This window comes from Pectinophora gossypiella, chromosome 2 (genome assembly GCF_024362695.1).
Source record: "Pectinophora gossypiella chromosome 2, ilPecGoss1.1, whole genome shotgun sequence".
Classification (NCBI taxonomy): Eukaryota; Metazoa; Arthropoda; class Insecta; order Lepidoptera; family Gelechiidae; genus Pectinophora; species Pectinophora gossypiella.
The window spans coordinates 11,572,868-11,598,670 of NC_065405.1; the positions used below are offsets into that span (position 1 = coordinate 11,572,868).

General features: G+C 36.2%; 1 protein-coding gene across 1 annotated transcript in view; it reads left to right on the forward strand.

Annotated features, from left to right (window-relative positions):
• The window catches only part of LOC126375568 (neuronal acetylcholine receptor subunit alpha-10-like), a 74,593-nt gene that overhangs the window by 43,553 nt on the left and 5,237 nt on the right, over nucleotides 1-25,803 (forward strand). The window contains exons 4-8 of the mRNA XM_050022561.1: nucleotides 922-1,138; nucleotides 6,018-6,152; nucleotides 7,836-7,914; nucleotides 9,734-9,833; nucleotides 11,894-12,032. Of these exons, the coding sequence (XP_049878518.1) occupies nucleotides 922-1,138; nucleotides 6,018-6,152; nucleotides 7,836-7,914; nucleotides 9,734-9,833; nucleotides 11,894-12,032 (670 nt within the window). The remainder of the gene's footprint in view (nucleotides 1-921; nucleotides 1,139-6,017; nucleotides 6,153-7,835; nucleotides 7,915-9,733; nucleotides 9,834-11,893; nucleotides 12,033-25,803) is intronic.

Genomic DNA, 25,803 nt, shown 5'->3' on the forward strand with positions numbered 1-25,803 from the left:
GCGTAATATGCAGTCGTTTAGTAATCGACTTTTTAATGGAAAATGGGTGTGTAAACAGCAAAAGTGAATATCTTTAAGATATTTCTCTAGGGCTTATCGTTTTCACAATCTATATTCCGACGCTTTTTAAATTTGATCCTCGAGGTGTTATTTGACTTTTAAATTTGGGATCCTCGCTTTAAAACCGATTTTACTGGCATAGTTGCGACGGGTGGAGTGAATTCATTCATACTACTCATTCAGATTCCTACAGAAGGAGGATTGCATTCACTGACACAGTTTGTAATGTAATTGTAGTAAATCTTAAAAGTTTTAATTAAACTGAGTAGGAACCCCGTAATGGGATGATAATTTTCTACGTTTAATTGTTTTGAAAATTGCAATATTATCTTGATTTTAAGAAAGTTTATGATAGAACTAAGGATAGAAACTGTTAATTAAGCCTTAAAGTTTTAAATTTGTAACTAGTATCTTATCTGTATTATGTATTGGATACTGTATAGAATCGCCTCGACGGCCTCTGTAGTCCAGTGGTTGAGCGTTGAGCTTACGATCCGGAGGTCCCGGGTTCGAATCCCGGTGGGGACATATCCCAAAAATCATCTTTGTGATCCCCAGTTTGGTAAGGACATTACAGGCTGATCACCTGATTGTCGGAAAGTAAGATGATCCGTGCTTCGGAAGGCAGGTTAAGTCGGTGGTCCCGGTTACTACTTACTGATGTAAGTGAGTAATCGTTATATGAGCCATATCAGGGGCTTTTGGCGGCTCAATAATAACCCTGACACCAGGGTTGATGAGGTTGGTAATTCACGTCACAACTCACACGATAGAAGAACTGTATAGAATATAAATTTAGATAAAGTTCGTGTACAAGATGTCAAAATCTTACTACCGAATTACCTTTTCATTTCAAATCAGCTGGATCTAAAGAAGCAATTCGACGAAGGTGACACTACCAACTACCAGACAAACGGCGAATTCGACCTCGTGAGCTTCGAAGCCATTCGCCACAATCAATACTACTCATGCTGTGTGGAACCGTATCCTGATATCACCTACGTCATCAAGTTGAGAAGACGACCCATGTTCTATGTCTTCAATCTTATACTGCCTTGCTTGCTTATCAATGGGATTGGTAAGTAACATTTTTCTAATTATACGTATAGGCCAAGTTAATTTACAGATTTATGATGACTTTTATGTTATATAATGAATACTAACGCTTTGTTTTTTCTTTGTAACAAAAAAATACATAAAATCACGTTCGTGTACCTAACGGGATGGGCAGAGATACAAGTCATCGATAAGATAATCCGCAGATCCACTCTAAGATGAATATACGGCTTTTCGGCGGGAAATGGGAACGGGACAGTTGCTTTCTTCATTGAGTAATCTAAATAATTAATACGAAGTGGTGTTTTGTGGTTAATGATCGCATTAAGTTAGTCGGAAGACATTCGCGAGTGTTATTATATTGGAGTATTCAATAAACAAAGTGTATCTGCCTATTTTCGTCTCGTGCCGGGAAGCCGCTTCATAACTCAAAAGTTTATGCGGACTTTTGAGTTAATTCGTTTGGGGTTCGGAGTAGGAGTCTACTCCGAGGGTGGGGGCTTAGGTTTCATCATCATCACCTTTCATCATTTCATTAATCATCAATAGTTCAGCATAGTTCCCTTTGCCTTACCCTTCGGGGAAAACCAAAACAAAAAAAAAAGATGAATATATCTAATGAAGCATGTGGTGACGGATTATCAACTATCGTCCAAGGAGATGATCATTTCAAAAAGGAAATTTGCGGCCACACTTAAATTGCTGTCATAACATGAATGAGGGACATTCCAGGCTTTCCCAAAAATAATATAGAAGGCGTTGTTCAGATTTAACGTGATAATTACCTATTTTCTCATTAATCGGGAGACATAATAATTCAAAAATATAATGTAATGGCAGAGGTATATATAAAATTGTTAGTTGCTTGATATTTGGATCAAATATGTATAGAATTATGTTGCTACCTATATTGATTCACTTTATTTTGGCCACAATAATAATGGGTGTCAATCATTTATACCCAAAAACAAAGATAAAAGATTCATATATATGTCTGTTATCCATGAAATTAGAAGGTTAGGTGAAAGCAAATCTCTGTACAGCGCCATCTATTTTGGCTTGGAAAGTCCCTCATTGGATATAACCTAAACAGGAAAAGGCCTCAAAAAAATCCAGATATCAATAAATGTTAATTTTACCTTGCGGTTTTACTAAAATGATGAAACCAATACTTGAAAGAAAATTTACAATTACTTTTTTAATTCTTTACTTGCAGTGTAGTGCAGCTAACGGTGTCAAGAGCTGGAGCTACAGCACTTTCTCTAAAAGCTACTCAAGGGTTTTTGAGTTTGACGCTTCCATATTTAGAACTAGACGGTATTCGATTCTGAACGGTAGTCAGAGCTAAACTAGAGCCAGGTTACTTAAGAGCTAACTTAGCTAACTTCTTAGAATTATTATGAACCAAGATGTTGGTAATAAGTAATAGCTGCCCTTTTTCACAAAATCATTGGTCTCTTCTTCTTAGCGTATAAGATCCTGACGACCCGATCACTCGAAGAGGCGGCCAATCACCTCGCGATGACAAACACTTCAGGACCCCGATACCACCCGGCCGACGTGGTCGAGGATTTCCCTCATTTGACGCTTACCGCTATCGACGCACTAGGGTCGATTAATTCTTTCAATACGATCCCCTCAGACGACGCCCTGAGCTAACTGGACACCCTCAGGCCTGTTGTCCGGTCCATTTATCCGGCTAAATAGTTAATGCAATCTACGGAAAATCTACAATAAGTCACGTCATAAAAAATCTTCTTAGCGTTGCTGGAGGTTGGTTGGGTCATAATATTTTATAATAAATCAAAATAAATAAAGTACCTCAAACACCGAATCGATATTCTATTTTTAGTTGGTTTGTGTTCAATACAATAATACAATACACCTACGTCTACATCGACATTCATTTTACTATACCTATTTTATATTTCGTGTAGGAATAGGCTAGTTTTCAACTAGTCAAATCAGTTACTTTTTACTAAAAACAAAATCATTAAGTATAAGTACGTATAATTTGTATGAAAAAGCCTACAAAAAGCACACTGTAATGTCATAGGAAAACGTGATGTCGGACTTATTTAATACCTAATAAGTTTTTCTTGATTTTAAACAAGTTGAAATTTATTACACAACACAGCGTATTCATAAGCGAACGCAGTCATTTTGCATCATTTACATGATTTTTTAAGCTAGCAAGTAAGGTTTGGAATAAATAGAAAAAAGAAAATGCTTTTCGTCAGTTTTAGATCTGTCTTTATTTAATAATAATGAGAATTTCATAATTTATTTTGAACCTAGTAAATTAGGTATTACCTAATTAAATTAATTAACTAAATTTTAGTCGAAGTAACATATTATAACAAATGATTGAAATATCATTAATGTATTTAAAATGTATCAACTAACGCGTATAGGAACGGGTGTGCATAATATAATTATGGATATTACGAGTACTGAAGATGAAGCTGTCTGTTGATAAAACATTGCTGTAAGTAAGATGGAGAAGCCGAAAGAATAAAACTTCTTTTATTTCCAAAGTTACGATTGAATTCTCAAAACATATAAAAGTGGAGATGTTCAAGCCAGGTGAAACATATTGTTATCGTTGAAGGGAAAGTTTTGTGTTTCCAATTATAAAGACACGTTTTCAATTACAAAACATTTTTTTTATGCGACTTCTTGTAAATTTGCCGGAAATTGCATTTACTACTTAACCGGATACAATAACATACCTAATAACAAACAACAAATGCTTGAAAAATGTACTTAGGTATCCTTTTCTCGTGGAACTAAAACAAACCTTACCCACAACAATTGGATCGTGTACCTACTAGGTTCAAGATAATTTATGGAATTGTGATTACTAAATAAAGACAGATCTAGATCTAAAGAAAAACATTTTCTTTTTTCTATTTAACTTATTTATAAATTTTAATCAAGAAAAACGTATTAATAAGTCCGACATTTTATCACGTTTTTTTATGACGTTATAGTGGTATTTCATACAAATTCCAAAGTAATATTGTGTTTTGAAGTTTAGTAAAAAGTAACTGATTTGACTAATTAGAAAGTAGCCTATTCCAACCGTCACCAGCTTTCGAAATGCTCCAACGGATTAATTGCTATCAATTTGTGTTGTGCTTCAAATTGGAAGCTCTACCGAATCTTTTGAGACTATCCCACTAATACTACCGAAACAGTTTCCTTAACAATCGGGATTATAGGATTTCTCCCTGTTTCTTCTAATGCTATGGCTGTTATTTCTGCGGAGAAATCTGTAACTGATTTAGAAGTCTGTCTACTTACATGAAATTAATGACTTGAGTCATCTTGTATTACGATTCTGCCAAAGCCTTAAATTTTAAATTGAACTTCAACTTTGTGAGACCGCAAAGATGAATAAGTCTACAATCAAATCATCTTAAGTCCGAAGAGATTATGCGAGTTCTGACCAAGTTTCCTTGTGCCAAGGGTAAATCAAGCTAATTTAGTCCACCGTAAGAAGCATTTGCTTCTCACTACGTAGAATCATTTTACTTTTTGACTTATTTTCGATTGTATGCCAATTAGTCTTAAGAGTTTGCTTACCACGGCATACAACCACGACTATCTACTATACATCACTATTCGGAAGAATTTCAGAGAAACATATTTTCTTTTTTCATACTTTTTACAGCGTGATTTTTCCGTAGTCAGGTTTTAGTTTTTATATTATTCGATTATCTCTAGGTGCGTCTAATCCTGTAATGTTAAAGACACCGTGAGGTATTGTATGTACCTCTTCTTTTCTATCAAACACAAACTTGTCAAAACTTAATTTGCACTACTGCTACGTTAAGGAGAGGAAAATAACGATAGATTTGTTATAAAATATAATGAAGTAATCGATTTAGGTACATGCATCTTTCAAGCAACAAACGAACTTGCCATGTTATGCGCTACTAAGCTCATTATGAACTGCCGACGGGGTTATAAATCACCATTTCAACCCGGATATATGCAACGGACGCAGCTCTGTACCTCGATAATAGGCTTTCTACGCATGTTAACCTCGTAATGTTGGGAAATTATAAGCACGACGAGGAAGGAACAGAGGTAAATTATTATGAAAATTGTAGACAAAATAACTTTGTCTAAGTTCTTTATAGAAATAGAAGTACCTATAGATTAGCGTTCGGTTGCTTTCGTGTCGGGCATGCCGTAAAAGTTGACAGGATTATGTCCATCACAACCAGTGATGTGTCTTTCCTGGGAATATTCCCAAAGCGGGAATGTTTCTGTTGTAAAACTCTTTAATAGTAAGGACACTGGCTGCTTTTCTATCTCAAATTGTTCTTTCTTGTGCTCTGGTCTTATCGGCATAAAGGCTAATAATAAAGTTCTTTATACGTTCTCAAGTTGAGGAGCTCGGTGGCGCAGCGGTAAACGCGCTCGGTCTGCGATTGTTGAAGTAAAGCAACTTTCGCAGAGGCCGGTCATAGGATGGGTGACCACAAAAAAAATCAATTCCTGCGAACGGTATACCTATGAGGTATACAACACGATGGATTAGGAAATGGGCAATGAGTGGCCAAGACTTTGTTACCTTATACAATGCAGCTCTTAGGACAAAAGTGGCTACAGATTGTCTTCTAATTAATTATGTGGTTGTGCCTCTGCCCACTCCATTTAGGTATTCTCATCGTGGATCGTCAAATGCAAACATATACTATACTATACTTTCTTAATATAAAACAGAATCTTGGTTGAAAGACTCTGATGTTTTCTGTACGCACGGCGAACTTTTAGCATAACGCGTGTGCCGGCCAGGATAATGTGCTTAGAAGAGATCACGCCATCACAGTATATTTTATATGTATAATACAAAAGAGAAAGAGAGAGTTAAGAGTTTTTGTTTGCAGCCCTATTGGTGTTCTACGTACCTTCGGAGTCTGGTGAGAAGGTGACCTTGGGGATCAGTGCGCTACTTTCAATGACCGTCTTCCTCATGACGATACGGGACACCCTGCCGCCTACTGAAAAAACACCACTAATAAGTAAGTTCTACTAACATCAATATTATACTAAACAGAACTTTTTTTAAAATTTCGATGATAAAAAAAATTCAGCATCATTTCCCTACCATCTACCTAGACTTCATTCTTTGGTTTGATGAGAAAGAAGGGGAAAGAAACAAATGCCTAACTTACACGTTTTTCATACCCACATAGGTACAATTAAAGAACCAAAGCAATTTAATTGCATTACATATATTAATCCAAAAACAAAAAATATTATTATAAGTACTTATTTATCTATTCATCATCTCCCGTTTTATATTAGCATATTAGCATTATCCCGTTTCTCACAAGGTCCGCTTATACCTAACCTGAAGATTTGACAGGTCCGGTTTTCTATAGAAGCGACTGTCTGACCTTTCAACCCGCGAAGGGAAAACCAGCCCAATACGGGTTAGGTGACTTAAATTGTGGAATGTGGGTTTCCTCACGATGAAAAATACAATGACAATGAAAAAATATCTGCAAAATTCTTGCTGTCAAGTAAATATATCTGCAAAATTCCTGTCTTGAAACATAACATTCTTTATTTTTCTGAGAAAATTAAGTATGTAACTCGTTTATTTATTTTATACTGATACTGGTGCTATTTCCTGTAAATACCATCTAATTTTATTTTAAGTTATATCTGTCATTTTCTTATCCGCCGAAAAGGAAAGGGACGGGTAATCAACAAGCATAAAATTTATGGAACACACGTCAATTTTAAGCACAAATCTAAACCAACCGTCTAAAAATTTTACATCCGTCAATAACCCGACACAGTTAAGTAGACAGCACGTCAAACGGATTGCATACCAGCGACGTACCTTTTGATTCGCCCGGGTTATTCATTCATTTACTCATTCTTCCTAAAATTAAGAGCTGTGAATCATCCGTCCCTTTTCTTTTCGACGGATATGAAAATGACGGATATAACTTAAAATAAAATTAGGCGGTGTCTGCAGGAATCGGGGCCACTTTATCCTTTATCCAAAACTGAAGTCGAAAGGGAGGTTCATCAATATTAAAACGGGATACATGTAAACATCATAGATACCTACATAAACAAATAACATTTTCACAAATTATGGCTTCAAATAATTATGGAAATTCCTCGACAATATAATAAGGGTTTGGTATTCAATCAGGATATTTGAATAAATTATTTCATCGATTTCAATCGCGGTGTATTTCATTAACATACTGCTTACATACACCCGTATTCGCTCAAACGTCGAGATAAAAATATTGATAGGATACTAATAACCTGAAATGTTGACTTTTGAATTTTAAAACAAAGATTTGTCTTTAAATACTACTTAACTAAAGGTTCAATTTTAACGCTATGATATCAAGGTTGGCATTAAAATAGCTAATCTATTTTCATTCATATACCGTAAGAAACATATGTTTTGGGACTTAATATAAACGACAAGTTACCAGCTTAGCTCGTGTATTTCGCAATATTCGACATTATTGAAAAATAAACAATGAAGTAAATCTTTTGCTCCTATTTGCATTGTAAACAATGAAGTACCCTTCAGACCTTCGAAGTTGTTATACAATTTTTGGCAATAAATCTTGAAAATTTCGTACAACTTAGTTCGTGTACCGTAAGTTTGAAGTACAGGTATTATTAATAAAGTTTGTACTAGCTGTGTGTCTGTGTGTTTGTTGCAGGTCTGTATTACGGGGTCAGTACGTGTTTAGTATCGTTCTCAGCTTCTCTCTCCGTAGTCACACTCAACATATCTTACAGGCGAGTTATAGTTTTGTTTACCTGCTTTATCTATGCTAGATTACTTGTCTGGACGATTTTACAAGAATTGGAATATAAAACTACCGTAAACTGAAGTTGTTTCAAAATAGTATATAAAATAGTATAGTAAATAAGTTCTGCTTCGAAAATTGTGAAAGAATTCGACTTTATTGTATAGTTTGCAAACTAATAAGGTCCAAAACTAGTTGGCTGACGGCATAATAATTATTTTACAGTAGTGGAAATATTTTATGAATTATCGTTTTAATGTGGCCAGACGGATTGGATTACGTACTTATTTGCTCTTTAATTTGTGGCGATTTGTACCTTTAATTCCCTCTGAGTGCATTAAAACACATATCAAATTTACCGCAAATACTGCATTTCATTCCATAATTTATTAGCACTGAGTAATGTTATTTATGGTGAAATGCTATAAAGGTACAATCATAGAATGATGGATAGATACTGGATATTTTTTATTGAGTTCGATTTCTGTCCTCCAAAATAATGAACTGTTAACAAAATTGTCGTAGTGAGTTCGTTTGCTTTGAATCCCTCTTTTTTGACATGAATTACCGTAGGTTTGTATTAAATAGGTACTTCGTCGGATTAAGTTGCTTTGGATCCAAATGCCTTAATTAAGTATAAAACATGTAAAAAAATCCAGAGATATTCGAGCGAATTAAAAAAAAATAACACCGTTTTCGCAGAAGTTTATTACTTACCTAATTAAAAGGAATTGTTCAAGTCTTGTTGTCTATGAACCTACCTATGTACTTAACCTAATTTAGTTTAGTGCACGATGAATTAATTATCTACATAATGTTTTCTGAACAAAATGAATGCGTAAATAGCAGCTTGTTAATTTAATTAAAACCACTACGACATCAGGTTAAAATGTCTGCCTGTATAATTTTCTGGAATTATTCAGCTGGGCTAATTGTGTCTGTTTCTTTGACAATTTGAAATGAACACAACGATTTAACATTAATTAAGTCATTCTATCAACTTTTCATTCCTTTGATTGCCAAATTATTGTAATAGAAAAATGTTTCTTAAGAATTTTATTTGTTAGGAGTAAGTTATACTCGTCAGTTTCTTATCCGCCGATAACGAAAGGGACGGAGGACTGACAACCGTTAATTTTAAAATAGATATCTCGTTGATATCCCGTTTGACGTGTACTGTCAACTTAATTCTGTCGTTATTGCCTAATATGTATTTTGAAAGAGTTTTTTACATACATACATAAACTCACGCCCGTAATCCCAAATGGGGTGGGCAGAGCCACAAGTAATCAAAGACAACTTGCAGCCACTGTTGATACGAAGTCCTAAGATGGATATGATGAACCTTATGGTGATAAGGGATCAGCCTATCGCCCATAACATTAGAAAGAAAGAAAGAAAGAAAAGAAAGAAGAAAGAAAGAAAAGAAAAGAAAGAGTGAAAGAGTTTTTTAATTTTTTGCATAAGGTTGACGTGGGTGAGCCATAAATTTTGGGCCTGTCGATTACCCGTCACTTCCCTTTTGGGCGGATAAGAAAAAGACAGGTATAACTTAATATAAAATTACCTCTAGATGATGTGTACTAGAATCAGCACCAGTGCTTCCATGGTCCGTGGTCCAGTGGTTGAGGGTTAGGCTCAAAATCCGGAGGTCCCGGGTTCGAATCCCGGTGGGGACATATCACAAAAATCACTTTGTGATCCCTAGTTTGGATAGGACATTACAGGCTCATCACCTGATTGTCAAAATAGTAAGATGATCCGTACAGATACGAGTGTGTTGTGTAAACGTGTGGTGTTGCTCGTAGAGGAGTGAGAGGGCAGCCGGTGCCGGCCATGCTGCGAGAGCTGGTGCTGCAGAGGCTCGCGCGCCTGCTCTTCATCAGCTTCGAGACAGACGCACCCAAGGTAACTTACTTCTTGATTATTTTGCTGTAAAAATAGTATAATTATTTAACAGTTTATTGTACACAGAAACGAAAACATACAGACAAGTTGATTACATACAAAACAGTGAAACGGTTCATCTATTTTTCTAATAGATATCTCTTCCAGCAGACTGGGAAAGAGACAAACTCAAGCCAAGAGGGCAGATAGGCGTGTATATAAACAAAAAAACAAGATACATAATGTGACTGAAATACCTACTCGGGTGGGTTAAATACTCAGGCATATATTGGTCCATTATTGTTAGAAACTACACAAGTAAAGAGAAGAACGCGTTCTATTTTTTAATTCCAAGAAAGAAGATGCTTTAAAAGAAGTTTTTGGATTTGACAAAAGTTTATCATTTCCTGACTTTTTATTATTTATTGAGAATAATTTCAGCGTCGATTTCCATATTGATAACAACACTTTAAACCTGACTGTCATCAGAAAACGGTCGATGTGATGCGATACGGCAATACAACTTGGTTAGAGTAGACACACAGCAGAGTACAAACAGAGAGGCGTTTCGAGTCACTATCTAATATAGGTGAATGCTCATTCACCCGAACCTTCTAGATATGACGTTGGGGTCAGAAGTCAGGGTCGGATTAAATTGCCTCAGCCCTACATATTCGGTTTGAGCCGAGAAAGCGCAATGTCGTGTTACTGAAACACTTATCTCGAGTACATCCACGGTTCTAGACAATTTCCTGGCAAGTCAAATTTCGTTTAGTATTCCCCTCGGGCCACGTTCGTCTCGTAGTTTTTCGGCGCCGAATTCCTTGCAAATGCAATATAAGACGAGAAACACATCATATGCGTACGAAATGTGGAAATCTTTTCAGAAAATTCCACAATGGATAAAACGCGTATTTTATGAAATACAAGGTCGTAACACGGGCGCCTAAGTCGACAATATTCCGAAATTACTTACAAATACATTTTAAATACTTCAATAATTGTTTTAAAAAGAACCTAAACTAACAAATATTATAAATTGCCTATGGAGAACAGCTATTCCATTTAGATTTTTTTAAGAATAATTTAAATCTATTGGAAGATAAGAAATATGGAAATTAGTTGAAGAACTCTGAAAGGTCGCGAATTTTTGAAAATTCTTCGTCGTCGAGTTCTCGACTTTGATTGGCTAATTTGCAGTTGGCGCCCTTAAAATATTATAGAAAGTTTGACACTTATTTTCTGCTTAACAGTCAAGTAATTTTCTGCTAGCTAAATACTTAGTAAAATTAGTTAATTCTACATTAAAACCTAGCTCATTTTTGACGCAAAGATGTCTTTATAATACCTACAAGACATTTTAATATTTTTATGCGCACAGATAATTTTCTTTCCTAGAACAATAATGTTTACGAATGGAAATGACGCGGCAGGCTATTTAGAAAAAAGTACGCCATTACCCTGAAATAATGGAAGGAAAATAGGATAGTTATGCAAAACAGTTGTCTCCTGTTCACATCTAAACAGAGATCACTATTTCAACGGTACTTTACCCAAATTATACCATTAGGAAACGTTGTAATCTTAGGGGTTAGTAATTATTCGTATGAAATACTGATGATAAGCATTAAAACTACGGCCTTTTCTGGTTCTGAGAAAGCAGTGGAAACAAAATAATAATACCTAAGTACTTACATAATATGCTAAGTACCTAAGCTATGCATTAAAAATATTATTTTTATTATTTTAGTTTACGTTATTACTTAGCAGCACCCGCAAATCGCGCGCTACGCGACAGAATGAGCCAATAGATTTTTTTTAAATATTTTTTTAGGTAATCAACATCTTATAGTGTTACAATTGGTATTACAGCTAGTATTAGTTTGACAAGTAAATAATAGATTACCCCAGTTTTCTATAGTATATGTAGGTATACAGGAATAGTTTATTTACTGCGAAATCATTGAGCTTTTTTGCGTCGCGTCGCGAATGGACTGCGCGGCCTATCCCGCGGTTACAGTTTTTGTTAGAAAATATAATAAATAAAATATAATATTTACTTAAATTTGTCGTGGTATCAGGGTGACAGCGGCGTGGTGGCGGGTGTCCAGGTGAACCCGCGCACGGGGTCGCGGCTCAAGACAGAGGTGCGTTGCGACGGTGCGCCCCTGCCTCCCGCTTCGCCCCGCTTCGCCCGCCACAACCACAACAATCACCTCAGTAAGTATCTCACTACCAGGCAAACATCAACTCGAATATGATAACACTATACTGTTACGATAGAAGAAGAAGAAGACTGTTAAGATTATGTTTATTATATCTACCAGTATTTGGATAGCTATCCGAACGGCCGCGTCGTGTGATCTTGCGTTTCGAATTCGTGAGAATTTTGAGAAGGTTGATGTCCGACCTTACCAACCATATTGAAGACTATAGAGAACCGAAGAGGAAATAATATGATTGGCCACCTGATACGACACGATTCATTTATAACAAACAGTATAGAAGGAAAAACTGAAGGGAAGAGAGAAAGGGGTAGACCTAGGAGAACATTTATAAAACAAATAAAAGAGAAGGTGCAGGTCGTGTCGTATCGGGAGGTAAAGGTTTTGGCGGAAAGAAGAGAGGAATGGCGATTACTCCACCGACAAGAGCACAGCTCTGAAATAGAGAGAGAGAGAAAGAATTCTTTACCAAAGTTGTCTATATCATTCTCAATTTTCCAAGCTCCACGTGTCACATTCAAGTCTACGTGACGTAATTTTCTTGAATAACTTAAGACTTACCTAACTTACCGGGACCAACTTATCCTAAATGAAATTGCTGTAGCTCTTTTGTGATGGAACTAATAATAGAATAGTTTACTACGACCACCTATTTATGACATAATTCCTACATAATATATGTTTTCATTGAACCCGACCAATATTTACTGGGCCAAGTAATATTTGTCCGGCCTTTGTGGCAAGTTTAAAATAAGTCACGTCAAAAAAAGAACTCGTCGCGGAGATCCTTGGGGGAGGCCTATGCCCAGCAGTGGGCGTCGTACGACTGATGATGATGATGATGAAAAAAACTACCGCATTTTTTTCCTTTTACGTACATAACAGTACAAAGCATAATAGCCAAAATTTCTTCCTGTGCAATAATCACGCAAAACAAGTTTCCTTAGAGGATCTTGTTTAAGTTTAGTCGCAGCGCCTGCTCAGGTAAACAATGTCTGATATTTTTTATTTCCCCTCTACAATGATTACATTGTTGACAAGTTTTCTTGTTCATGAAGGAGAATTTATCTTCCAGCCGCAGGTGTCTTCAAATTAAATAGTCGCCGCGCCGGTTATTCTATTTTCGAAATTTTGTGGCTTGGCTTAAAATACAATTATAAAATAACCTTCTACTATCTTATGGGCTGTGAGGTGGATGACTAACCTCAGCAACACTGGTTTTAGGGTTATTGCTGAGCCACTAAAGGCCTAGATACTTACTTATTTACATCAGGAAGCAGTAACCGAAACCAACGGCTACCACTAGACCATTAAAACTATTTAAAACACAAATTTCGATTTCTAAAGAAGCATTTTTTTTTCAATCTGAAATAAATAACTTTTCTTTTATGTAAGTAAATTAGTCTCGATCGGAACAAAGATATGACAATATTATGCATGACCATAACGAAAATCGTTGTCGGTATGAGCACGGTAATACTATCATACAGTATTCCAACTCCATACAAACGGGCGAAACGCGAGTTATACCTACGTGCTCGGATCTCAGCATGCGCTCGGCATGCAACCAGTCGCGAATGTCGCACAGTGACGAACGGACGGTGTGTTGTATTTTAAAAGATAACCGCGCGATTTTTCATTAAACTTAAAGTTAAAATAAGTACAAGTGCATATTTAATATGACGAGTAGGACATATTGTGCTGTATTTGGTTGCTACTTACTTTAAAATTTAATAATAAGGCATTTCGTACGTCACAATCGAGGCGCAAATATTTTTCGGTCGCAAATTTTATTTTATTTTATTTATTTGGCTCACAAAACAGGTTGGGATTACAACACTAAAAATAGGTACAAAAAAAGAATGTTTTGAACTAGATCCCAGCCCAAGACATGTGTGCTCAGCGTAGCCAAATGTTACGAAGCTTGTACGGAATGTTTGTTGCGGCATCTAGTTTTACAAAATACATAAAACGTAAATGTACCAGGTGCATTACCTGTTGCATTACACAAACAATGCATCAATATAACATATGAACATGAGGTATATTTCAAAACTTAGGATTCTTAAAGACAAAGCAATAAGACAAACATATATTTTTTAAATTAAAACTAAGAATAAAAAAAACATGCATTTTTATTAAACACTTCCTATTCCAATAGTGAATCCTATATAAGACGATATCTGAATTAACATGGATTCACAAAATATTTCAATTGCGTAATCCGTCGTCTTTGCTCGCATTGTTTTTCTGTTCCACTGAACTTAATCAGGATTACAAAGTATTTTATTTGTTTAAATAAAAAATCATAATTTACAATCACATAACTAGATAGAAACTCAAAGTAGGCAGATGTAATTAAAATTCTGTAGGTGGGCAGCCCTATCGCATGTTTACGTACCGCGCGGGTGTAGGCATTTATTTCAAGGACACGGCCGAGTTACAATACTGTATGATAGTATTACCGTGGTATGAGCTTAGCTGCAAAAAGGTTTATTGAAAACGTTGATGGTGTTTACATTTATGTGAAAACGGAGTTTGGTTAATATTAGCTTTCCGTTCATAAGATATTTGGATACACCATTTAACTTCACTTTTGCGTTTACCTGCAACTTAAATACGAGAAAAAATTATCGTATCGACTTACGTGTTATTTCTTTGGGACTTTGTTTAAGTATAGTCGAAGAATACTATGTGTATAATACTTATGTGTTTAGTTTCGGGCGCAAGTCGAATGGAAAAGTTTCTATCGTCCATTAGACCCTAAAAAAGCCGACTACCTTGGCTTGTTGGCTGGTGTCTAATATTGTGGAAAAAGGTGTATCATACAACGTGTAGTACATTACTATTTTGGTACTTATGGAAAAAAATCTATCAATATCTTTTGTGTTGATTTATTCAAATAAGTACGGCACGGTAATCTATGTCACGGGTGTTCAGAATTTAAATAAGTTGGAGGATATAGATATTATATTGGCCTTTCGACTGTCAGATGACACGGACAAGTTACGGACACTGTTTTATCGGGGAGGGCCTTGAAGTTAACGGGTAATAGTTAGCTTCAATTTCCTACCATCCCTATAAATAATTGTTAGCTGTATAGAGCGGCCGACAACAACAACAACCTCCGTGATCTAGTGGTTAGAGCGTCAGGCTCGTGATCTGGTGAACCTGGTTCGATCCCCGATAGGGATATTGTCGAAATCACTTTGTGCGGCTGTCTTTAGTTTGGTATGTATATAGCAGGCTTGAATCATCTGATTGTCGGAAAAAGTAAGATAATTCTGTGCTTCGGAGGGCACGTTAAGCCGTTGGTCCTGGCTATTAGCCATAAAATACCTCCACCAACCCGCAGTGGAGCAGCGTGGAGTATATGCATACTCCGGACGCACCCCTTCCGGTTGATTGAGGCGAGACTTGTGCCTAGCAGTGGGACGTATATAAGCTGTTTATGTTTATGTATGTATAGAGCGTTTTCTTTAAATAAAGAAAAAAATGTGCGGTAATGTACGGTACAATTCAGATGTAGTTGTGAGCTTATGTTATGTTACAATACTATTTTCCTTGCACTAGGCGTTCAATGTTTTAAACTAGGTACTTTAATAGGTGCCTTTTAATTATTGCTTTATACGACATTTTATAAAACTGTATTGATGCTATAAATCACTTAAATAGAAAGAGACGTCTTATATCTAAATGTGATCTGGCCATAAAGAAGTCCAATTTCCGATACAAAATAAATAGCTAGGTACTCTTCTTAATCATGATCGGAAGTTTTATTTCTTTCACTGCTGAAGAAAAGCCTGTTTATTAGTACGCGGGAATTGTAATTTCTTAAAAGCGTCGTGATTGAACGGTAGGCTTTTCTAGACATAATTATGTGCATAATGATGCTGATTCCTGTACACACCATCTAATTTTAAGATATACCTGTCATTTTCTTATCCGCTGAAAAATAAAGTGACGGGTAATCGACAGGCATAACATTTATAGAACACACATCAATTTTAGGCAGAAATTTAAAACACCCTTCCAAAACTTTTTATTGGCCAATAACCCGATAAAATTAAGTTGACAGCAAACGTCAAACGGATTGCATATGAGCGAGATGCCTATTTTATTCGCCTGGGTTATTCATTCATTTTAAAATATTAACCGTTCTTTTAGGCGGATAAGAAAATGACAGGTATAACTTAAAATTAGATGTGTCTGCAGGAAACGGGGCCATTGGCTAATATAAAATTATAAATAAAGTGTTTTGCTTGATACTCTCATTAATGGAATTCATTTCTATTTAACCCCCGACGCAAAAACGACGGGGTGTTATTAAATAAATCAGTGCTTACAGGAAAAACTTTTTTAATATAATAAGAGAGTCATCAGAGTCGTAATTTAATTTACAAGAGCGTACCATTAAACAATAATTTTCTATAATTTCTTATCAACTGTTACAAATTATTGGCACCTTATTTTCTTAAGTAGGCAAACATTCCGTGATTAAATTATAGATGTTTATAAAGAAAGGTATATGGTATTTTTTATATCAGAAGAAGCAATATGTGGTTGTCAGGATTAGCGCATGTGGAATTCCGTGTTTGTTTTTTCAGAGGACTTATTGTAGATTTGCCACAAATGGCATTAACTTCTTGGTCATCAGGGCTTGAAATTTGGTGGTATCTTCCTAACCTGATTGGAAATAGACGTGAACTTATGTATATGTATTTGAATCCTAACTAAACAAGAAAAACCCCGCGTGAACAGTAGAACAATACTATTCCAGGGCTGCTCAGAGGATCTGTAATGTAAATGTAATCTGAGAACAATAATGCTCCGAAGCCCAGTTGGTAACTTAGTTAAGTAAACCCAGCCATCCCCGTACCAACCTGCGAACCTTCAAGTGGAGGGAATGTAATTATATAAGGCTTGACACCGTCGTAACAAGGGTGCATGATTGGACAGAATTCCACATTGCACAGGGCATCCTAAATGCTAATCAAACAAGATGGGTAGTCCATTGGCTTGTTATACCCACCACTTGTTTAAGTTGTATACTTTTCAGCACGCTTCAATTGTAGCTAGAAGCGGTCAGAAAATTAATTATGTCCAATTTTAATATTATTTAATTTGCTGTGAGTTATTGTAGATTTGCCACATATATGACTACTTGATCGGACATAAATATGGGGAGCTGGCCTGCCAGTTAAATTAGGGGGCCTGAGGGCCTGAGGGCGAGGAGAACCGATGGTCGATGGGGCGGAAAGGTTCTAGAATGGCGACCACGTGTCGGACGACGCTCAGTGGGTAGGCCCGCTACAAGGTGGACCGACGATCTGGTGAAGGTCGCGGGAAGCCGCTGGATGCGGGCAGCGCAGGACCGATCGTCGTGGAGATCCTTGGGGGAGGCCTATGCCCAGCAGTGGGCGTCATACGGCTGATGATGATGATGATGGCCTGAGGGCGCTCAGGTGGGCTCGAACCTGGACTCAGGGCGTCGTCTGAGAACCATTTTCAGAGTTCCGAACCTCAAAAAGAAAAACGGAACATTTTTAAGGATACTCCACGCTACCACACTTATCATTTGAGACAGAACATAAGCTCTCGACTGTATCCCAATTGGGATAGTAAAGCATACATCCATCGCAAGATGAACTAAGTACCCACACCTCACTGAGCTTTCTGTTAGACCCTCGTGATGGATGGTGAGCGTATTGCCGACTATAATGGCCGAGCCAACTCCTCATCAACTTGTCATTTCAGGTCGTGACAGAATCAAATAATAGATGCCTTTGCGTGTAATTTGACGGACACACTGTAGGCAATAAAATAGAATGCGATGACCAACCTGCCAGTTCTAAGTGTTGAGTGACGGCGAAGTAATTACATACTTAGAATCTGACACTGTAACAAGGGTATTCGTACCCTCCCACATTGAATGGAGGAATCCTAACGGCTAATCAAGAGGGTAGGAGGTATTTTAAATGTAAATATCTTCAATTCCACAGTCAAAGTTACATACATACAAAGGCAAAATAATTTTATCTACTAACCCGCAGTAAAGCAGATCCATCTCTCTCAGTATCCCGCTGGGGCCAGATCACAAAAACCTCTTTGTGATTCCTAGTTTGGTTAGGACATTTCAGGCTGATCACCCTAATGTTCGAAAGCATTGGTCCCGGTTACTACTTACTGATGTAAGACGTAAGTATGTAGTCGTTAGATGACCCAAATCAGGGGTATTTGGTGGCTCAATAATAACCCTGACACCAGAGTTTTTGAGGTTGGTAATTCACCTCACAACCCTCATGATAGGAGAAGTAAAGCAGCGAGTAGTAAAGTATCTGTATCTCCAGCGGTTCATTCAGGGTAAGCCTATGCTCAGTAGAGTTGTGCCCGTCTATCACCGACCTCTTAACCCACACGCTAGAAGAAATTAGACCTACGCCTACTCACCTACTCTCGTTACGGTTATTATTGCCTCCAGAAGCTGCGACATAGCTCATTATTATATTTATTTACGTATCTAAGTAAATAGTAACCGGAACCAACGGCTTAACGTGCCTTTCGGCGATACTTGCCTTTTTTGACGCGACTTATTGTAAGGTTTGCCTCAGATTGTATTTACTTTTTTCCTGGACATTTGGGTCGCGTTCAGGGCATTCACCCGGTACACAAAATTAAGACAACAGTTCTGAGGATGCCAAGTTTGGTGCGAATTTTTGCTTAGGGCGTCGTCTGAGAGGTTTATAAGAAAGTAAGAGAGAACACTATGGAAGGATAATGAAAAGGATTTGGTTGTTTGTGGTATTAATTTAGAATGGCTAATGAATGGGACAGAAGGAAGTATATTTTTTAAATCTAAGATGTTGTCTATGATTGTATTGGGGTCGGGAAGTGTCATGGTAAGTTTTTTGTAAAAGAAGAAAATTAAATATCCTTTTAAATTATATTATTATTATTAATAGCCTTCAATATCCCACTGCAAGGCAAAGGCCTCTCTTCCTTTCTTCCACTCCTCCCTGTTGATTAAATTATAAATTCCACATATATTTTGAACGAATTAATCGACCCTAGTGGGCCGATAGCAATAAGTGCTGAATGTGCGACGATGATACATAAACAATTAGCGAAATGTATAAATATTGAAACAGTAAGCTAGGTCACTTTTTTTTTACGTGACTTATTGTAGATTTTCCGCAGATGGCATTAATTACTTGGCCAGAATGCTAGGTCACGTATGCCACTAAATTGCTTACTTTGCAATTCTGACGTTCTCCGAAAATGTAAATGCAGATTAACCAATCGACGAAGCCAGTCTAGCACTAACGAAGTTCCTTAAGAGATTCGGCACAATAGGGGTGTAGGCGTTGGCATAGTTTAATCCACAATAAGGTAGGTATGATAATAAGGTAGATTTATCCTTGGCCCAACCAAGTTTGGAGAAACATTCTCCTTAGTAACTACGAGAAAAGAGAAAGCAAATAATCCTGACACACCCAGCAATAGGGTAGTTCCTAAGTAGTCAAATCAGTTCCTTTTTAGTAAAGGTCAAAACATGAAATTACTATGGTATTTGTATGAAAAAGCAGAAGAAACGTCGTAGAAAAACGTGATAAGATGTCGAATTTATTATTACATTATTCTTTACTAAAATTCATAAATAAGTGAAATATAGAAAAAAGAAAACATTTTTGACGCCTTTAGTTTTATCGTTATATCGTAATCAGAATTTCATAATTTTTCTTTGACCTAGCAAACTACCCAATTATTGAACATCATTATCAACTTAAAATACGCCGTCAGAATATGAATGACCGGCCTTTCTGACGATCACGAAAAGGATCTTCTTCGCAAAGTTAGGTAGTGGGAGAATATACCTGAGACTAAGAGTATACCAAACTGCTTATTATTCTAGACAGAAAGTTATAACAATAAACAGTTGAAAATTGTTACTAAGGTATTAAATAAGAAGCAACCATCATCTAGAGATCGCTGATTTGGTGATCGGTTGTTAGGTTAAAAATATTAGCGACCCGACCCGCTCCGTATTCACACAATTCCTGTCTGTTACATTAAAAAAAAAGAGGGTGACAGACAGACGGACATACGGACGGACAGACGGACGGACAAGAAAGTGTTCCTATAAGGGTTCCATTTTACCCTTTGAGGTTCGGAAACCTAAAAACATACAATCGTTGTCCTGACAATTACAAACAAAAATCGTCGTTGCCAATTTAAAAGCTCTTATGTGTCACCCTCACCAAATTTATTTTTTGTCAGGATCGAATAGTATTTTGCTCTTAAAATATTCAGTACAAACTCTTATGTACATAAATATCAATTTTATTAGGTATCTTTTAATATTTTTAGTACACAGTCATACAAAAAAAATTCAAGCGTTTTAATTTCTGTAAAATTGACCCTATTGCACATAATAGATTTTAAATTGGCAAATCGGTTGAGCCATTCTGCGGTAATGTAATTGATTTTCATTTAAGTGTTAGAAGATTTCATGGTTTTATTTTACAGACCTATTTCCATTAGGTTGGAAATTCTGTGACAATTTGAACATCGCGAGCAAATACTTCCATATTTTTTTTTTTATATGGAAGTCATTACTATAGATTGCCAGATATGAATTGAAATGGCTGGTTGGTAAAAGCTTTCAGTACGTGCAAATTAAAATTCATGCATTTACGTATTAATATGTTTGATTTTAATATTTTATTTAAGTATTTTTTAGGTGTGAGCTGTGGTAGCCCAGTTGGTAGAAAGCTTGCCTCTCACTTTGAGGTCGCAGGTGGAATCCAGAACAGACCTAAACCAGTGATTGTCGATTTTGTTTTCGAATTCATGTTTGGATTGTAAATGATTATCACATCACGTGCTCAGCGGTGAAGGAAAATATCGCGAGGAAACCCACATTCCCGAGAAATGTATTTTCGGAGATATGTGACCTAACCTGTATTGGGCTGGTTTTCCGTTCGCGGGTTGGAAGGTGAGACAGGTAGTTGCTTCTGTAAAATACCGGCCCTGTCAAATGTTCAGGTTAGGTAAGCGGACCCTGTGAAAAACTGGATAATGCTAGGAAGATGATGATGATGTTTTTTTAAACTTAACGTAAATGTACAAAATGCGCAAAAGAAGTCTATTACATCATAACATAACATAAACTCACGAGGTCAGAGGTACTAAGAACCCACACTACACCGAGTTTCTTTTAGACCAGCGGGATAGGTGGTGAACGGTATTCCGAACCGCACAGATAAATTAATAACTGATTGAATTTGAACCGGCACTCCCAGTTTGAGAATCAAGCCAGTATACCACAGGACCACAGTAACTTGATTAGAGTCTATTAGTACTTTTTTTTTAATTTATTTAAATGAAAAACTTAAACGGTATATTTACAAATCATCCCCGCCAAACTTATGGAGTTTGATGGCGAGTAGCGCTCATATGTTTATATCTTAATTTACCTACCGACAGTAATTGTTAATACAAATAATATATTAATTACTTGCTATCGAGCAATACACTACTTAGTTTTTCAAATTAAATATTTCCCATTCCGATAAAATCCAAAGACTAAGTAAGATTAAGTGGCTGAGATTAGTTTTCTTCAATAGTTGCTCTGGTCCCATTGGGATTTATTCTTAAAGACGTCAATCTCAAACTTACATTTAAGAGTAATGGCTTCAGTTTGCTTCAGTTCAACAAGAACTTTGAAAATGGCCAAGTGTAAACTTGTCTTTCAGAATTAGGGTTCGATTTAAAGACATTAGCCAGTATAACGGTCTCTTTTACGATATTTAAGACCACCTATGAAACCTAAAGGTCCTCAGTTCGATTCCCAGTCGAGTAAATTTTTTAAATTTTACGAAACAAACTTAAAACTCTAAATTGAAATGTTTTTTCCACCAACAGCGAAAGTGAATTATTTACTTAATCTAACAGAAGGCTCGGTGAAGTGGGATACTTAGTTCATCTTGCGATGGATGTTCCTCTGACGACCCTAATTGGGATATAGTCATGACCTTATGTTATATTATGTTGAAGGTAAGAGACTTGTGCCAAGCAGTGAGCATTTATGAACTTTACATAGTAGACCTATTATTCCACCCCTAAGGTTCCAGCTTTCTAAATGTGGAATTCTAAAACCGGGGTTTTCAAGTGATAGAGCGTCGAGATGACCGTGTTCGCCCACGTCCGCTTAATATTTTTCATGACACCTCATTGATGTTCCGTACGCTGGCCCCAAACTCAACGCCAATGTTCAAATGTAACTATCGATTGCTTAAAAAGTAGACTTCTACGAGTATATAAGACGTTAGTGACACCGTAACGAAAACTGTGAGGGATGATTCAGACCATGATTCTGAGTTGATATGAAGTGGAATTTTCCGTCGCAAATGTAAAGAAACAAAAAGGTAATTAAAATAATATTAAGTACTTACTAGTTCAGTTCTGTAGTAGTAGCTCCAGGTTTATAAGTAAAGTAAAGTATTACAAATGTTAAAAAAAAACTTTGAATGACGGAAAATTCCACTAAACTTGATATTAAATCAGAATCATGACCTGAATCATCCCTCTCAGTATTCGTTACGGGGTGTCACTAATACCTTGTATTTCTTTCAAGTTTTTTTTTACGGTGTATTACATATTCAATTGTATTTTCCAAGCGAACTTATTTGCCAGCATAAAACATTGCGAAAATGTTTGTATGACAACTTTTTGTTTAGGTAAGTACTTTTCGTTTTTGGTATTTTACAGTTTTCAGTGGTTTCTGTGTTGCTGAGCTGATAAAGTTACGAGTGGTTTTATTCGACATCGAGAATTGTATGTTATATAGACAATTATTATTGTACTAGTACCCACTGAAGGGAGGGGACAAGAGTATTAAATTCAGTTCTCTGGTTTTATTGTTGGAAACTTATTTCCCTTCTTCCACGTGGTCAAACTGGGTAGATTTTGGGCTTGGAGAGGGATTTTATTTATTAGATGTAATTATTTTTACTAGTTTGGTTAGTGAGATATAATGGTGCTTGCCGGGCTTGGAAACTGTTCTGGCTCGTTGAGCAGAAACTTGAGTGTTAAGGCCTTCCTAATGTGTCTTTAATTACGTATGAGCGTAGAAAAAGGAATAATACTACGTATAGAACGGCAACTCTCCGCTCCCCACCAGCGGCTGAGATAGGTTTACCTCACACCCCTCGGCTTTTAGTCTTTAATCGTATGGCGTCAGACGTCACACACACAGATGCGCGTGTACGGTAATGTCAATGTGTAGTGTATGTATGTCTAAAACGAGGTGTTTTGTATGAATTGTCCGGAATGTGGTATGAGTATAGATTTCCAACGACATTAGAGATAATATTATTAGGTGCTTGACCTTTTCAGTCAGTCCCTTTTAATTCTCATTGATTTAGTTTGGTGTTTGGTCGCCTGTTTATTTTACCTAGATAGCCGCTGTCGATTGTCTCTGCTTACTCTAACAGTCTTCTGAAAATAGCATCATATAATTAATTTAATTAAAAGTTATCATTAATATTAACAAATCTGTAAGCTTATTATTTCCTCTGAAGTTTTGTAGCAGATTCAATCTTTGCGGTTGTGCTAAAAATAGACCCAGCGTTCGAGGCTTTGAGAGTCTTAGTTTGGTAATTCAGACAGCTTCAAAAATAATTACTAATATTTCATTATTTATTTTTATAGGTACACACACACACACACACACACACTTGCGTATCTCGAAGGTTCCTGTCAGTTTTTCCCTTATTTAATATCTTCCTTTATTTCTGTTCTTTTTTTTTGATATATTTTTTGGATTATATAATAATACATTTCTCTAATATTTGTAGCTACTTAGTAACACATTAGAATATAATTACCAAGGGTTGGGGCCTGGTGACCTGTAGTACAAGGGAAATCCTTTTACAAGCACCAGCTCCCTTAAAATACACTTGTATCACAATATTAGCCAACTAAGAAAAAATTTTTTGTTTTGTTTTGTGTTTTAAGTGGAGAAATAAACATTTTTATTATTATTATTATTATTATTATTATTATTATAGGTACTTTTTACTAAGATAGGCGTATTTTCTATCTAAAGGTGTCTTTCGTATTTCCTCATTTTACCAATGAAGTGGTTTCATTTAAAAATAAACTAAAATAGGGACCTATTTTCCCAAAACAATATGCCTTCTATATTGATAACAATCTTTGAAAACGATATATCAACATACAAATTGTTTAAGGAAGTAAATGCTTAAAACATGAAACTTAACACTTTCCCTAAATCCCGTGTATTTGGAAGTCCTGTTGGTTCCGGTCTGAAACAAGATCGCTCGACGAAGTATCAGTTTGTTATTTTGGCAACTTTCTTAATTTGTTGGTACCACATGATACCCTAAAGCTTTCCTGCCAGGATTACTTTACTTAATTCGGTAGTGATACGTGTCGGATTTCGTTTTGAAGGATTCGAAGTGTTTCTCTTTTATGGTATCGGTTTGTATTAACAGGTACCTAGTTTTGAATACGAAAGTTATTTGCCTCCACATTTAAGTATGTTTTTTTCCTAATAATTTTTAATAGCTAGATGTTAATATTTTATTGTTATTCTATGCAGTGAATGCGATGCATTGAATTTTCAGTTATTTTTTTTAACTCCAAAGCGGTTGTCATTATTTACGCTAACACTTGGTGATCAAGAATTTCGATATTGACATAATTATATCAGTTGAATGTCAATCAATTTAAATACAAACTAAATGTAATGATCTTACAAACTAAATTCTAAGTCGCAATGACCTCAAAAAATCGTCTTATTTATGTACGAAAAAGCTATCAAATAATCTACTACGTGCATAATAAGGGTACAGTGGCTTGACCATACTGAATACACGTCCGCAGTTCTAGGCTACTTAAGGCGGTATAATGTTCAAGAGTCCTTATCTTTCCTCGTAGACTATCAAAGGCGGTTCGGGTTTTATGGACACGCTTACATCGTGCGTAGGCAAGAAATCCAATATTAGGGGTATGGTCGAATTTAGTCTAAAAGCTCACTGCCTATTCTGGAAAGTTAGATTAACCGTATACTTACTGAACTAATTCCTTTCCCATTTCGAGGAACTAGTAAGTGTATAATCAGAGACAGAACAAGAAGTACTAACTTAAGGTTACTTATTCGATTTCCCATAGAGTATAATTAGTGTGCCGGACCCAACTAGTTGGCCAGCTAGTTCCATCCACACGCAACAGATGGCGCCATAATTCAATAATGCAGTCCTGAAACGCACAGGCAATGTTTACACTCGTCAATCCCTAGTCACGCAACCAACTTGTGACTAGCGGGTCTAGTACGCTCTGTTCGATACCCCAAATACATCCTTTACACCCCCGTCTTACACACTAATAATCAAGTGAAATTTGGGTTAAATTAATAGGAGTCTAATATTAGTTACTGCAGCAAATAGTATTTACTACCTGTATGGTGTTCTTTAATTTTTGTAGCACATTTATAACGATGCAATATATGTAATATATGTATGTATAAAATATATGTAAGTATGTCAACAATAAGGAGGAAAATGTAGGTGCAATAAATACTTACAAATATTTTTCATGCACTTTTATCCCTAAAATTAATCTGGTAAAGAGATATTTAAAGAAAGAAAGAAAGAAAGAAAGAAAGAAAGAAAGAAAGAAAGAAAGAAAGAAAGAAAGAAAGAAAGAAAGAAAGAAAGAAAGAAAGAAAGAAAGAAAGAAAG